Raw genomic sequence first — 15555 nt, 5'->3', positions numbered from 1 at the left:
GTTGATGTCATGAGGGGTGCATGCTTGGGGCATTTTGTTCCTTTTCAGTTAATAGATTCCTTGTCGGATTGTGATAAGCATTTGCAACGAAATGACATCAAGTATATCGACAGAGTTGGACTGGGTCCCTGACTGGTATTGACGTTACGTTCCACGTGTCTTTCTGAATTTCGTGCAAAGGAGATACTATGACATAAAGAAATTTTATCGACGGAGCAGGTTGGGAATCTGGCGTGAGTTTCTTCGTCGTCGAGGGAGTATAACTATGGAGGCGATAACGTGTAAGCCAAGAGATGCTTGCCGTTTTGGGTGCTTTGCCGCGTTACTCACGGCCTTTCGGTTGCTATCGCCTGGCAGGGCACGGCGGACTTGCACCAGCGCCGAAACTGGGGGGAGTGGCATGACGAGTCCATTCATCGGAGCGTTATGATACTAAAGATTAGGGACCATGGATCTTTGATTCGGATGGTAATATCCCTGCTTACCGGGGACAGGGTGCGGCACCGTTCCTAGCTTTGTTCTTGTCTGCAGTAAATCTTATTTTATTTGTCTTCAAATCTGAGCTCCGATGTAGATGAAATAAAATAGGCATATGATTGAAGGTGGGAAGCAGCCCCTCTAATCTTAAATCAAAAAATAAACAAATAAAGTAGCCTCATGTGGTGTTGAATTTTGAGACTATTAAATGATATATAACTAATATGTAACCCACATGATTCATGCGGTATGATTTTTTGTTCGGTCCTGATTTTTTTTTGGCACCATGTAATAATATGATAAATAATAATGAATAGAAGATTCAGACAAATTTTTATTGTACTAACACTAATGTTGGCCGAAAATATTAATAGCACCATCATCCATAAATGTGGATATTAAAACTGATATGAGAAAACATGGACAGGCAAACGGCACCAATCTGTTTGTCCTTCGTATGCACAATAGAATTTTTTCGTAGAAGGAGAAATGTTCCATAGAATTGTTTCTTCCCTTGAAAAAAGAGCTTGCCCTTTTCTTTATATGAGATGCTATGGCAATCATGCTTTCCATTTATAATCAATCATGTCTGATTATCATATTGCAAACGCTTCGAAATTAATTGGCTATAAGTGTGCTTCACTCATTTCTTGAGACATTGAAGGAGTAAAGGCATGATAAACTAATGTGATGAGAAAATATGATGGTCATGTGTTTTGATCTACTTCACATCCGTTCACATGCACGACTTGTTGGTAGATTGCATATTATTGATTTTTTTTTATAAAAAAACATTACACATTGATTTTCTTAGAAATATCATTTTTTTCCAGTTATACATGCATTATTGTTAATTTAATATATTCAATGCTTGCTTTAATAATATTTTGTTCTATGTTTTTGCTTTAATTATATGGATTTTTAGGTTTAAAATATAGTACTAATTGACAATCCTAGCTCACCCTAAATATTCACCTCTCAATTCATATCACACGCAACTTTTTTTTACACATCGATTTTTCTAGTTTTAAATGCATTATTGTTAATTTAATATATCAGAGGGTTACTTTATCAAAAGTTTATTCTGTGCTTTTGTTTCAATTATGGGGATCTTTTTAGATTCAAAATGCTATATTAATTGATAAACTAAGCTCACAATAATTTTCACCAATCATTCATATCACTCTCAATTCTTCCCACACAATGCTACCACATTCTCCTTATTTAGTTATCGATGATATTTTGGTCCAAGTGGGCTAAGGTCTTGTCTGACTAAACTAGTGTGAGAAAGTATTTTTTGGCTCTCAAAAAATATTTTAGGATATTTCAGTAATATTTGATAAAAAAATTAGAAAGCTATTTTTGTTTTGCTAAAAAGCTAAAAAGATTTATTTGGGAAACGTTCTATTTTGAAACTTTCTTCAAAATATTTTCTAGCTAATATCGAAAAGTTGTTTAATTTAAATAATATTTTTAATGATAAAAATATTTACTAAAAAATTTTATAATTATATCATATTATATTATTATATTATAAATATAATATAATAAAAAATTAATATTATAATATATTATAAATATATAATATATTATTATATTATTATATTATTAAAATATAATTTAATATAATAATATTTATTAATAATATAATATGATTATATTATAATAATATAATATAATCTATTATATTATAATTTATTATTAGATTAGATTACAATCTATTATATTATATTACATTATATGATAATAATATTATATAATAAAATAATATTTTAAAATATAATAATATTTATGTTATAGACATATAATATAATCTATTATAGCATTATTATATTATAATCATACAATATAACATAATAATTTTTAATAGTAATATGATATAATTATATTATAATAATATATTATATTATATTATATTATAATTTATTGGTACATTAGATTATAACTAATATATTATATTATATTATAAATTATATTATAATTATAATAATATCAAATTATATTATAATATTATATTATATTATATCATAATAATATTTTAATATATAATATAATATAAATTATTTTATTTTTATTATATAATACTATGCAATATCTTTTATTATCATTTTATCATATCAAAAGTACTTTGTAAATATGGTTATCAAATAATAAATAGCTTTTTATAAAAACTCCACTTCTAAAAATTTTACTTCTAAAAATTCGAAAAGCTTTACCACCAACAGCAATTCTAAATAAGATCTACATCAACTCATTCGACTCCTTTTGATCATAGAATGCTTGAACTTGAAATATCTAAAAAACTAAAAAATGCTGTAAAAACTGTTTTAAAAAGATCAATCTATTAGATAGCTATTTGGAGTAGCTACATTTGGAAATTGAAGTTAGAAGAAAAGTGATTTATGTATAATAATTAATTCATCTATGTATACCATCATAATTTTATTATGCTCGCTGATCATTATGCTTCAATAAGATATGATTATTTGGCATTTACGAGAACATTCTCAAATATAGGTTTGGAAGGATATGAAAGGGTAAAAGGCATGCTTCTCACATATTTGCTTTCCAGTTTCATAACTTGCTAGTAATATATAAATAACCAATCCTTTCTGCCCTCTGAAAATAAACTTCTGAAATGGATGAGACTGCCAAAGTCCGATTATAAATATTTCATTTCGAAAATATTGGTCCATGACATCAAGTTCTTATACAACTTATCTTGCTTAAATCATGTATAAATTTTTTTTCCTTTATTTTTTTCTTTTCTGTCTATATTCATGTTGGTAAAACATGACTACCAAATAACTCCTAAGCACATCATAAGGTCTAGGATTATAATGATATCCCTATTTTTTGGTATATAATTATGCATCTCCTGGATAATATCTTTTATTCTTCATGATCGCTGATTGAAAATTTCAAATATTTCCATCAATATACAAGGGGAATATGAAAGAGAAATGGACCATAAAAAATTGTCTCACCAGCCTAGTACCATAAGAGCTAAACGTTCAATTTATTAATTAAAATTCAATATCTATACGGTATGAAAGGATATTAATTTAAAAATCCAACAAAGTCCCAGCACTCTAAAAAATTGTTATCTTTTCTTACCAAAAAAACATTGTCACCTTTTTCTCACGTGCAAAATCATGATTCCATCACTAATATTTTCACGCAACACATGCACCTCTCAATAAATAAAATACATTCCCAAATCCAGGGAAAAGGGGTGCCTTGCTATCGTCTGTTTAGAAATTCTCCGTGCACCACAGATGGTGCAGAAGATCCAATATGAAGCATATCATTTTATTCAATTGATCTATATAATCATCACTTTTCAACATATATTTAATATTAATAGATCAATTTTTTATTTAAAAATTTTATATGATAAAAATATATATTTTTTTAATTATGATATCTCTTCATAAAAATTATGATATCGCTGCAAAAAATGCTAAACTGAAATGAGGTGTCATAATTTTTGTGAAGGAATGTAATAATTTTTAAGAAGAAATGTCATTATACTGCATGAAAAAAAAATGAATATATATAAAAATAGTATTATAATATTTGTTTAAAAAAATTATGACATCTCTTCATAAAAATTATGGCATCCTATTCAGTTTAGCTTGGATATCATAGTTTTTATCAAAAATATTATATTTTTAAAATAAAATATCATAATTTTTTAAAAAAATATTTTTATCATATAAAATTTTTAAATAAAAAAATTAATTTATTGATATTAAATATATATTAAAAAATAATAATTATATAAATAAATCAGATGAATGATGTGCTCCGCATCAGATTTTCTGCACCGCTTGCAGTGCACAAAGAGTCTCTCATCATATACACACCACGAGTCTTGAGCTGCAACTAGAGCCCATGATTCCAGAGTCCACGTTTGGACTCGGCCCGTTATGTCACCGTATTAGAAGCCCCAGCAGCAACCTTCCATCTCCCGCGGCCGCACGCGCGCATCACCGAGATATCGTCCCATCCCGGCTTTCCCTCTCAGCAGTCCCTGCGGCCGCCTCTCCGCCGCTCCGAAATCAAAGCCAAAGATGGCGATGATGAATCGAGTGCTTCACTCGCGTTTCCTCTTTCTTCCCAAAGTCGGTTGGTCGCGCTCAATACCCTCTCCAATATTTCCATACGGAAACACTCTCTAATTCCTCTCTTTCGCTCCGCTTGCAGGCGCCCCTTGTAAGCCCGTTCCTAAGTCACGGCCGGTATGCGATGTTCTCGCTTTTGGTATTTCTTATCATTCTATATGCTCTCTTCTTTATCTTCTCGTATAACTGTCCAGGTTAGTCTCATCCCTCTACTCATACTGACTTGCTACCCTAGCGATTGTCTCGTCTGCTTTATTGTTATGTTTTTCTTCTTTCTTTTATTTTCCTTTCTTTTTTTTAGTAGTGTTGCGGCCAATCGCCTCGTCGTCCGATCGTCGGGAGCGTGCACCTGCAAAAGGAAGTCCGCACTGACCGGAGGCGGCTCCGGCGGAGACCCTCCGACGGTCAAATCAGAGAGGTGACTGGGCAACAGTGAAATGCAGACAGAGAGCTCTGAGAGAGGGAGAGGAAAAGAGGAGCGAGCCTGCGTATGTGGGAGAGACGGGCGGATCGATCCTTTGCACTGTTGCCTTCTCCGGTATATATAGTGGAGCCAGGTATGGCGCCGTCATTAATGGCGCGGACAAGTGAGGAGCTGTCAACTCACTGTGGACTGTCAGAGCCGCCGTGAAAACGTCATGTCGCCGTGTGGCCGTCCAATTACCAGGGTTGACCCGGCTCTCGGCGGGACAATGTCCCTAGGTAACTGTGCCGCATGTCCGCGTCAGAGCTGACAACGTCTGGCGGCTGTACGGTGGTTGGAGGAGCCGACCGACCCAAGGTCGGTAGCCAGCTGAGTGGTGTCGGGCCCCTCCATTGATCGGCGAGCACCATGTAAGTCGGCCATCAGACCCCCGGGTTCAGTTGGTCGGGAAGGTTACGCCCGACATACCCCCGGCCGGTGATGGGCCGTTGAATGGCCGGCAGTTAACCGCTGATGGCATCCGTCAGTCGGTCGCCCCGACCGACTATCGGTCGGTCTATCGGCCAGTCGGAGTCGTCCGTCGGAGGCGGTCGGGCCGTCAGTCGGTCGGTCGGGCCGTCAGTCGGTCGGGCCCTCCGACAGTCGGTCGGTCGGTCGGCGGGTATCCCCCAACAGTTGCCCCCCTCTACTCCTAAGTCGGGTGGCGAGCTGGCCGATGCTTCCATTCGGGCAGCAATCCCGGACGACTGGGAGTGGATTTGTCGCACGTGTAGATCCGACCGTACCGCCGGATGATCCGATGTCAGATGCCTCATGAATGTCCAGCGATCCGGACGTCCAGTCGATGTCAGAAGTCACGTCGGCGTCAGGTGTCTGACGCCACGTCCCGTCGTCGTCAGACGTTGCGTCGGTGTCAGAAGATCGGGCGCCGGACGATATGGCGTCAGGCGACCGGATATTCGGCGCCGATCGCGGGAGAGTGGGCCGCTGTCGGGCGTCCCATCGGGAACGCGAATCGGCGCGGGCGCGTGAATGCGGAGCCACTCCCCGCGTGCCGCGTGTCGCGGTGGTTGGCCGGCGCCCCCTCCGGCATTTAATGTGGGCGGTGCGGCCGTCCCGGGACGGGGCGCGCCGATTCCTCTGCCAACCAGCGGGCGCCACGCGTCACGCATCTGCAGGTCTTCGGTCGGCGCGGAAGCATCTCGGCCGTCGGTCGGCCCTATATATATAGGACCTCCCGGACCCCTGACCCACATTTGCCATTTCGCTGGGGAAACTCTGTCCGGGCGATTTCTCAGTCGTCACGGGCAGAGCTCTTCTTCGCTTGCGGAGGGTCCATCTGGTTCGTGGTCCCCTCTTCTCCTTCTTCTTCCTTGTCTTCTCTTTCTTGTCTTTCGGTTCCGGCATAATGACCAGGAAATCGACTCAGGGAGCTCGGTCGGGGAACCCGACTGACGACTCCCGATCGGCTCCGGAAGATGAGGCCTCCTCGCTTTCGGGGCCGAACGTCGATCGGCTTCGGGAGCACTATCGCATCCCGGAGCAGTTTCGGCTCTCTGCTCCAGGGGCCGGCGGTCGGGTCAACAACCCTCCGCCTAGCGATCTGGCGCTGTACGTTGAAGACCTTCGCGCGGGTCTTCGACTTCCGATTCCGGAGTTCGTCTGAAATCTACTTGATTACTACGGACTCTGTCCGGCGCAACTGGCGCCGAACTCTGTTCGTTTAATCATTTCTTTTGCGCTGTTGTGTCAGCTCTTGCCGACCAACCCCCGCGTTTCACTCTTCCGGGCCTTCTTTGTGCTCCGACCCCACCCTAAAGCCCGAGGGTGGTGGCTCTTCAACCCCCGGAAGGGTCTCGCTTTCATAACTGGTCTTCCATCGTCCATTCATGGATGGAAGAACCAGTTTTTCTTTGTTTCCTCCTCTTCTTCTTGGGGCTTTCCTTCTCGTTGGGGTATACCCCGAACCGAGGCCAACGACAACAGTCGGGTGGATGCGGACGACCGGGAGGACTTCCACCGACTGAAGGACATGTCGGTACCGAAGCAGAGGGAGCTTGTTACCGAACAAGCTCTCTATGACGCCGGCTTGAGTCTGGCCCCCCGAATAGGTATCGCCCGATCCTCCGGCTTTCCTTTTTGTTCATCTTTTGGTCGGCTTTTGGTCCAGCCTTTAACGTTCTTGTCGGTATTGCAGGGACACCACCGAGGATGAGGCCGACGGATGCCGAGATTCGGCAGTTCGCCAAGAGGAAGAGGCCAGCGTCGGGGGCCGGCCCTTCGCGCCCTGCAAAGAAACCAACCCCAGCTCCGCCAACCGTCGAGGCGTCGGCGACCGACCAGTCGGAGCCGGTCATAGCCCTCGCGGCTCCGACGGTCCAAGTTGAGGAGAGGCCGATGAGGAGGCGGCCGAAGGAATATCGGCGGTTTCGCCGGTGCGGGTGGAGCCGGATGATGTTCGGGAAACCGAACATCGTCCGGAGGCGTCTGTTGGCGCAATGGGGGGCGCCGGGTCGAACTCCAGCGTGCCGTCGCTGCCAGTCCCGTCGGTCGGGGCAGCTGATCGGGGGAAAGCCCCGATGGAGCCCGCGGAGGAAGATAGGTCGGGGAGCCGCTCAATGCCTCCCAGCGCATACTACCCCGAGGGTGCGTCGGCGTTGGCCGACCACAACCTTGCGAGGAGGTTGTGCCAAGGGATCCTCCTCCCAGCCGACGTAGAGTCGCTGCGGTCTCGGCAGGTGGCCGAGATGCTGTCGCGGTTCTACCCGACGATGGTTGAGGTAAGCTTCGCATCACTTTTTCCTTTAACTTAGAAATTTTTCGTGTTATGCGATTCTGACGAAGCTTTTTTCCATCGGCAGCTGATCTTCACAATGTCCGAACTGGAGGCCGGGTACCGAAGGTTCGGCAACGTTCGGGCGGCCTTCAAGGAGAAGTCGGCAGCGGCCGAGGCTGAGAGGGCAATGTTGGCCGACCAACTCCAGCAGTCGGCCGACCGGGAGGCTAAGTTAATCGACGAGGTCTCCCGGCTTGAGTCCGAACTCCGGTCGGCCAAGAAGGAGGCCAAGCACAAAGGTGGGCCGTGCGTCGCCTTCGGCGTGAACGAGATGGCGCCACTGCCGAACTCCAAGGGGAACGCGAGCAACTTCGGGGCAGCCTGGAGAAGCTCGCGGAAGCCGAAGAGGAGCTGTCCATCGCCCAGATCGACGCCGAAATGGCGAGGGTCGAGGCGGAGTCGGCGAGGCAGGAGCTCGCCCGTGCTGAGGACGAGGCAAGGTCGACGAGGGAGTCGGCCGATCGGGCGGTGGAGGACTTCCGGTCCTCCGACCAATACCGGGAGGAGATGCTCGAATCGGGCTTCGCCTCATACCGGGTCGGGTTCGAGGACGGTCGGGACGCCGTCCACGCCTTGTACCCGGAGTTGGACGTCAGCCGCGTCGTCCCGCCGCTAGCCGAGGAGGAAGGAGTCGAAGGAGAAGGAACGGAGGAGATGGCCGACCAGCCGTCGGGAGGCGTCATCGTGGTGGAGGAGGCCGTCCCGGAGCAGGTGCCGACCGAAGTTCCTTTGCCGACTGAAGCCCATCCTTCGGCGGCCGACCCAGCGCCGCTTATGGCCGAGACGCCGGTCATCCCCGATCCTCCGTTGGTCGAAGAGATCGACTAGGACGGATGATCGGCCCTGCCGACCATCTTTACTTTTTGTTTTTTTTTTTTTTTTTTGAAAATACATGTAATCGGGCTTCGACCCGACTTTGTAATTTCTTTTCATCAATGAATGAAACTTTCTTCTTGTTCTTCTTGTTTGTAATGCCGATTAGTGCTGCGATGTCGAACTTCAGCCGCTAACTTAAGCAAGTCACTAACCCACGTAAGTCGGTAGGACTTCGATAACTTGCGCAGCCCCGAAAGTAGGTGTGTCCCGACTTTAGGTCGGCTTCCGATAGTCGAAGTCGTCAGTCGGGTGCGTCTGTTGAGTCGGGCGCAGACCGAACCCGATAAAGGTTCGGTAGTCGGACTTCCACAGATGCGCTTAGTCAGTCGTCGCACGGCGCAGTGTCGGGGGAACGATAGTAAGTCGGGTCCCCATGCTCTTGCGTCGGGTTCTGTGTTTTTGACAGACGATGGCAAGCCGAATGTCGTTCAGCCGGCCGTAGGTCGGTCGGTAGGTCGTGGATGCGACTAAGGTCGCGTCGTGTGATAGATGGTGGTAAGCCGAATATCCCTCGACCGGCCGTAGCCTGGTCGGAAGTCGCGACAATAGTCGCGTGGGCTTTTAGCCTTTCTTTGGTCGGGGCCCGATCGGCCTGTCGGCCGATGGATTCTGCCCGGAAATTCGACCGTAGAAGGAGTATGAACTCCCGTCGCAACAGATGCATCGGCCTTCGTCAGGGGCGGATGTGTTGCCGAAAGTCGAAGGAGTGTAACTCCCGTTTGCAAGAGTCCGTCGGCCCTTGTGAAGGTCCGACGAGTCGTCGAAGGAGTGTCGACTCCTGTTATTGTAGATGCGTCGGTGCTCGCAAGAGTCCGATGCGTCGTCGGTGCTAGGTCCACGTCGATACGTTGTGGCTGAGCGCCGATCACTAGTCGAAGATTTTAAGACTCCGAGATTTCAAACTGAACTTGTATTCCGACTATTGAATTTCAAAATTCACTGGTAATACAGCTTCAAGTTGTCGGCGTTCCAAGTCCGGGGAATGGGTTTCCCCTCAAGGGTCTCCAGCCGATAGGCTCTTGGCCCGAAGGTGTCTGCAACCTTGTAGGGTCCTTCCCAGTTGGGAGCCAGCTTCCCTTGGTCCAAGGGCTTCGACACTTCTGCCTTCCTTAAGACGAGGTCGCCAGGCCTGAAAAGCTTTGGTTTGACCTTGGCGTTATAGTACCGGGCGACCCTCTGTCGGTACGAGGCCATTCGGATTTGAGCCTCGTCTCGCAGCTCGGGGAGGAGGTCTAGGTCGGCCCTCCGACTCTCGGAGTTGTCCGGCTCTTGGTACTGCTCGACCCTTGAAGATGGTAGGCCGATCTCGAGCGAGATCATCGCCTCTGTCCCGTAGGCCAAACTGAACGGCGACTCCCCGGTCGGGACGCGGGGGGTCGTTCGGTAAGCCCACAGAACGGAGCCCAGCTCGTCGACCCAGAGACCTTTGGCTTCATTCAGTCGGGTCTTGAGTCCATGGAGCAAGGTTCGGTTGGTCACCTCAACCTCACCGTTGGACTGTGGGTGCCCGACTGAAGTTAGTCGGTGGCGGATGTGGAACCTGGCGCAGAAGTCTCTGAAGTCTTGGTTGTCGAACTGCCGTCCGTTGTCGGTGATGATGGTGTGCGGCAACCCGAACCTGAAGATGATGGACTTTTGGATGAAGTCCTCCATCTTCCGCTCGGTGATCTGCGCCAAGGGCTCGGCCTCGACCCACTTCGTGAAGTAGTCGATGGCGACAACGATGAACTTCCTCTGGCCCGACGCTGGTGGGAACGGACCGAGAATGTCGACTCCCCACTGAGCGAAGGGCCACGGAGCGACAATGGGAGCGATTTGGCTGGCCGGTTGGTGCTGGATGTTTGCATACTTTTGGCATGGCTCGCACCTCCGGACCAACTCTGTCGCATCCTTCTTCATGGTCGGCCAGTAGTAGCCTTGTCGCAGGACCTTGAAGGCTAGAGACTTGCCCCCCAAGTGATTCCCACAAATTCCTTCGTGAACCTCTCGGAGAGCGTAGTCGGCGTCGGTCGGCCCCAAGCACCTGAGCAGAGGGAGGGAGAACGACCTCTTGTAGAGTCGGCCGTCCATGATCACATATTGCGACGCCGACCAACGGAGTCGCTTGGCCTCCGCGGGATCCTCGGGACTGATCCCGTCGGTCAGGTACTGGGCGATCGGGTCCATCCAACTTGGTTCGGACGTTAGCTGCTGCACTTTTCGACCCGATCGATGCTCGGCTGCTGGAGGTTTTCGACGAACGTCCGACCCAAAGAGTCATAGGCCGACGTTGCCAATCTGGAGAGAGCATCGGCGCGGGCATTCTCCGTCCTGGGGATGTGGGAGATCTCGAAATACTCGAGGCATGCCACGAGGTCCTTCACCTTCTGAAGATACTTGATCATGGTCGGATCTCGCGCCTCAAATTCGCCCTTGACTTGCCCTACGATCAGCTGAGAGTCGGAGAATGCCCGGAGGCTGTCGATGCCCAGCTCCTTCGCCATCCTCAAGCCGGCGAGGAGCGCCTCGTATTCGGCTTGATTGTTGGAGGCCTTGAAGTCGAACCGGAGGGCGTATTCGGTGACCACCCCATCCGAATTCGTGAGCAGGAGCCCGGCCCCGCTTCCCTGAGCGTTCGAGGCTCCATCGATGTGGAGTACCCAGGTGGAGATCGGGTCTGGCTCAGAGACCGTATCTCGTCCCGGGTCTTCAGCTCCCGACCCTTGGTCGGTCGTCGAGCACTCGGCGATGAAGTCGGCCAAGACCTGGACCTTCAGGGCAGGCCTTGGTCGGTATTGAATGTCGAACTCGCTAAGCTTCATTGCCCACTTAGCGAGTCGTCCAGATGTGTCGGGCCGGCGCAATACTGCCCTCAGGGGCTGGTTGGTGAGCACCACGATGGCGTGGGCCTGGAAGTACGGTCGAAGCCGTTGCGCGGAGACGGTCAGGGCGAAAATCATCTTTTCCGTCTCCGAGTATCTGGCTTCGGCGCCGTGGAGCACTTTGCTGGTGTAGTAGATGGGCTGGTGAGTTCGGCACTCGTTTTTCCGAACGAGCACCGAACTGATCGCCTCGGAAGATGTGGCCAAGTAAAGATACAAGGTCTCCCCGACCTGCGGCTTTACGAGCAGCGGCGGGGAAGCCAGGTACCTTTTCAGGCCTTCAAAGGCCTGCTCGCACTCATCCGACCAAGAGAAACCGTCCGCTTGACGCAGAATCTTGAAGAACGGGAGGCACCTTTCAGCCGACCGGGAAATGAATCGGCTAAGAGCGACGATTCTTCCGTTCAGCTGTTGGACCTCCTTCTTGGTGTTCGGATGACGCATGTCGAGGATTGCCTTTATCTTCTCAGGGTTGGCCTCGATCCCTCTCTGAGAAACGAGGAATCCGAGGAACTTCCCTGAGGTCACCCCGAAAGCACACTTGGTCGGGTTGAGCTTCATTCGGTGTCGGCGAAGGGTGCAAAAGGTCTCCTCGAGATCCTGAACATGGTCCGGGATCTGCGTGCTCTTTACCAGCATGTCGTCCACGTACACCTCCATGTTACGCCCGATCTGGTCTTTAAAGACCTTATTGACGAGTCGCTGGTAGGTGGCGCCGGCGTTCTTCAATCCGAAGGGCATCACCCGATAACAGTAGAGGCCCTTGGGAGTTACGAACGCGGTATGCTCCTCGTCTTCAGGCGCCATCCGGATCTGGTTGTACCCGGCGAAGGCGTCCATGAAGCTGAGCAGTCGAAATCCGGACGTCGCATCCACCAGCTGGTCGATCTTCGGAAGTGGGAAGCTATCCTTTGGGCAGGCTCTGTTGAGGTCGGTATAGTCGATGCAGATCCTCCACTTCCCGTTGGCTTTCTTGACCATGACGACGTTGGCGAGCCAGTCGGGATACGTGGATTCCCGAATGAAGCCTGCTTCGAGTAGCTTGTCCACTTCTTCGTCGATGCTGGGAGACCCCAGGAGTGGAGTCTCCAGAAGATTCCGAGAGGGAGGCCGACGGTTGTGCGCGGCCGCTTCTCCTTCTTTGCCCGTTCCAACGGGGAGGGAGAGGGCCGCTGGGACCGTCGGTCGTCGCGCCGTGGTCGTCCCTCCTCCTCTCCGTGGGAGCGCTGCTGGGAGCGCTCGCATGGAGGCGACAGGGATCGGCGCGGTCGTCGGCGGCTACTCCTGGAAGGCATAGGTCGGGCCGCCGGTTGCTGCTGGAGGCTTTTGACTGCGTCGGTCAGTACGGTCATCTGCCGTACGATGGCCGCAATCTGGGCCTCCGTGGTCACTGCAGGGTGCGGAGAGCTAGGCTCCGCCGCCGGTGGTGGTGGAGAGGCCTCTTCCCGGCAGGAAGAGCGCCTGGCCGAACCCAGTGACTCTCGATCGTTGAGCTCTTGTCTTTGTCATGCTGTCCCCCCTTCCTGGCGCGCCAATCTGTTGCGGCCAATCGCCTCGTCGTCCGATCGCCGGGGAGCGTGCACCTGCAAAAGGAAGTCCGCACTGACCGGAGGCGGCTCCGGCGGGGACCCTCCGACGGTCAAGTCAGAGAGGTGACTGGGCAACAGTGAAATGCAGACAGAGAGCTCTGAGAGAGGGAGAGGGAAAGAGGAGCGAGCCTGCGTATGTGGGAGAGACGGGCGGATCGATCCTTTGCACTGTTGCCTTCCCCGGTTATATATAGTGGAGCCAGGTATGGCGCCGTCATTAATGGCGCGGACAAGTGAGGAGCTGTCAACTCACTGTGGACTGTCAGAGCCACCGTGAAAACGTCATGTCGCCGTGTGGCCGTCCAATTACCAGGGTTGACCCGGCTCTCGGCGGGACAATGCCCCTAGGTAACTGTGCCGCATGTCCGCGTCAGAGCTGACAACGTCTGGCGGCTGTACGGTGGTTGGAGGAGCCGACCGACCCAAGGTCGGTAGCCAGTTGAGTGGTGTCGGGCCCCTCCATTGATCGGCGAGCACCATGTAAGTCGGCCATCAGACCCCCGGGTTCAGTTGGTCGGGAAGGTTACGCCCGACATACCCCCGGCCGGTGATGGGCCGTTGAATGGCCGGCAGTTAACTGCTGATGGCATCCGTCAGTCGGTCGCCCGACCGACTATCGGTCGGTCTATCGGCCAGTCGGAGTCGTCCGTCGGAGGCGGTCGGGCCGTCAGTCGGTCGGTCGGGCCGTCAGTCGGTCGGGCCCTCCGACAGTCGGTCGGTCGGTCGGCGGGTATCCCCCAACAAGTAGGATTATCAGTGTTTCTTTATTATGCCTCCTTTGAGCCTTCTCAGAAGGTAGGGCCAATGTCTTTGCTTGTTTGTCTTATTTCATGTACCATTCGCTTAGGAGATAGGGGTCCAACCTTGTCAAGGTTTGTGTCAGGGTTAGTTACACCTCTCTGAACAAGTCGGTGTTGATTCTATTATTTTGCCTGGCAGGCAATGCTTCTGTTACGAGACTTTGTAACCTCTTATTGCGATAGCTTCTAAAATCTTACTATGCTTTTGTAACCTCTTATTGCGATAGCTTCTAAAATCTTACTACAATGAAGTGCCAGCTTCCTTTGGTACAAGTGTGATCTGCCTGCAGTTGATTGGGTATCATCTGTGTTAGAGTGTATGTATGTAGTTTGTAGTTTAGATATTGGGGTCTTCTCTCCATTGATGGTAATCACATTTTTTTTTTTTTTTTTTGCACATTATATTTACCTTGAGCTATAGCTTAATGAGTATTGGCCATTTCCACATACTTGGCTTCTCTTGCTCCCATTATTCTTATCTATCAATCTGATCCATCCTTATGTTTTATGTGTCTTTCCAAATATTAGCATAAACTTTGTCCCTTAACATTGCACCCAATTTTCCTCCTAGTTTAAATATAAATAGGCATAAAGATGTACCTGTGAAATATAGTTTGAGAATGGTGGCCAGTTGATCTTTATGTCGCATTTACACAATATAGTAGGGCAGAATCCTTCACTATGAACTTCCTGTACTTTCCCTCCCTGCATACATTTAGCTCGTGTGCGTCATCAAAGTACAGGATACAACCCACCATCTCTTTCTTGGCTGGCGCTTAGCAGTTGTTCTGTGTTCATCACTTTCATATAAAGGTAGCTTATGCTAGAAGTGCCTAAACAGCTGCTTGTGCACTCCTGATCCTTGTTGGAAAATTCCAGCAAAGGCATCAAGATTCTCCGTATTTTTGATGCACTCAAGGTTTTGCAGCTCTCAAAATTCTTGCCTTATGTCTCTGTGTATACTGCTCCCCTTGGTTCCTGTCTTAGTCTCATGAGATCCACTAGTTCCAAATTCTAGAACATTCGGCGTGACATTGTAAGCAGAGTTGTGCTGCTGGTGCTTATTTGTCATAGATCCTCTAACCTCTATTGTGTTGGTTGCGACTGAATGATGACATGGTTTGAACTTTGAACATCCGATGAGATATGGGAATGGACATATATTGGATGGTTGAAAAATTAAAAGTAGCTATTATATACTACTGATCAAATGGTTGGAAGCAGATACAGTCTTGCGATATTTCCTTCCTCATACTGCCATTTGTATTGTTGTTTGTTTTGATAGCAGACCAAACTGTCTAGATTATCAGCAGTTAAGTACCGCTATTTAATCCCATGAGGTGGCAAGGTTATTAGGATATGCAATATCATTTCCAACAAAATTTCATCATAGTTCTTCTATATTCAGCGAAGCTTGCCTTTTTAATTATCTTTCTGCATCGTGAAGATGGTGTTTTATATTCATGCAGTTCAGATTGCTGGTATCCAAGTTGTGTCAAGCACGTGTTAGAGTACCACCAATTAGGAGATTTAGCTATGGATTTAGTTCTTCTTCTACATCACAA

At 48.2% G+C, this 15555-nt stretch overlaps 1 protein-coding gene and 1 long non-coding RNA gene across 4 annotated transcripts in view; one reads left to right on the top strand and one right to left on the bottom strand.

The window, feature by feature from the left end:
• Positions 1-4398: 4398 nt before the first annotated feature.
• LOC105047185 (pterin-4-alpha-carbinolamine dehydratase 2, mitochondrial) overlaps positions 4399-15555 on the top strand; it is a 25432-nt gene continuing 14275 nt past the window's right edge. The window contains exons 1-2 of one of the 3 annotated variants that reach the window (XM_073259221.1): positions 4399-4604; positions 4687-4721. In XM_073259221.1, the coding sequence (XP_073115322.1) occupies positions 4554-4604; positions 4687-4721 (86 nt within the window). In that variant the 5' untranslated portion in view covers positions 4399-4553. The remainder of the gene's footprint in view (positions 4605-4686; positions 4722-15555) is intronic. The other 2 variants (XM_010925999.4, XM_010925998.2) reach the window with 2 other exon arrangements.
• On the bottom strand, positions 13934-14336 carry LOC140858677 (uncharacterized). Its single transcript, XR_012142249.1, has 2 exons — positions 14203-14336; positions 13934-14158 (listed from the first exon to the last, which is right to left on the bottom strand). It is a non-coding gene; the product is annotated as an uncharacterized lncRNA (long non-coding RNA).

Source organism: Elaeis guineensis, chromosome 6 (assembly GCF_000442705.2).
Source record: "Elaeis guineensis isolate ETL-2024a chromosome 6, EG11, whole genome shotgun sequence".
NCBI classification, from domain to species: Eukaryota; Viridiplantae; Streptophyta; class Magnoliopsida; order Arecales; family Arecaceae; genus Elaeis; species Elaeis guineensis.
This window is presented reverse-complemented; position numbering and strand designations above follow the sequence as displayed.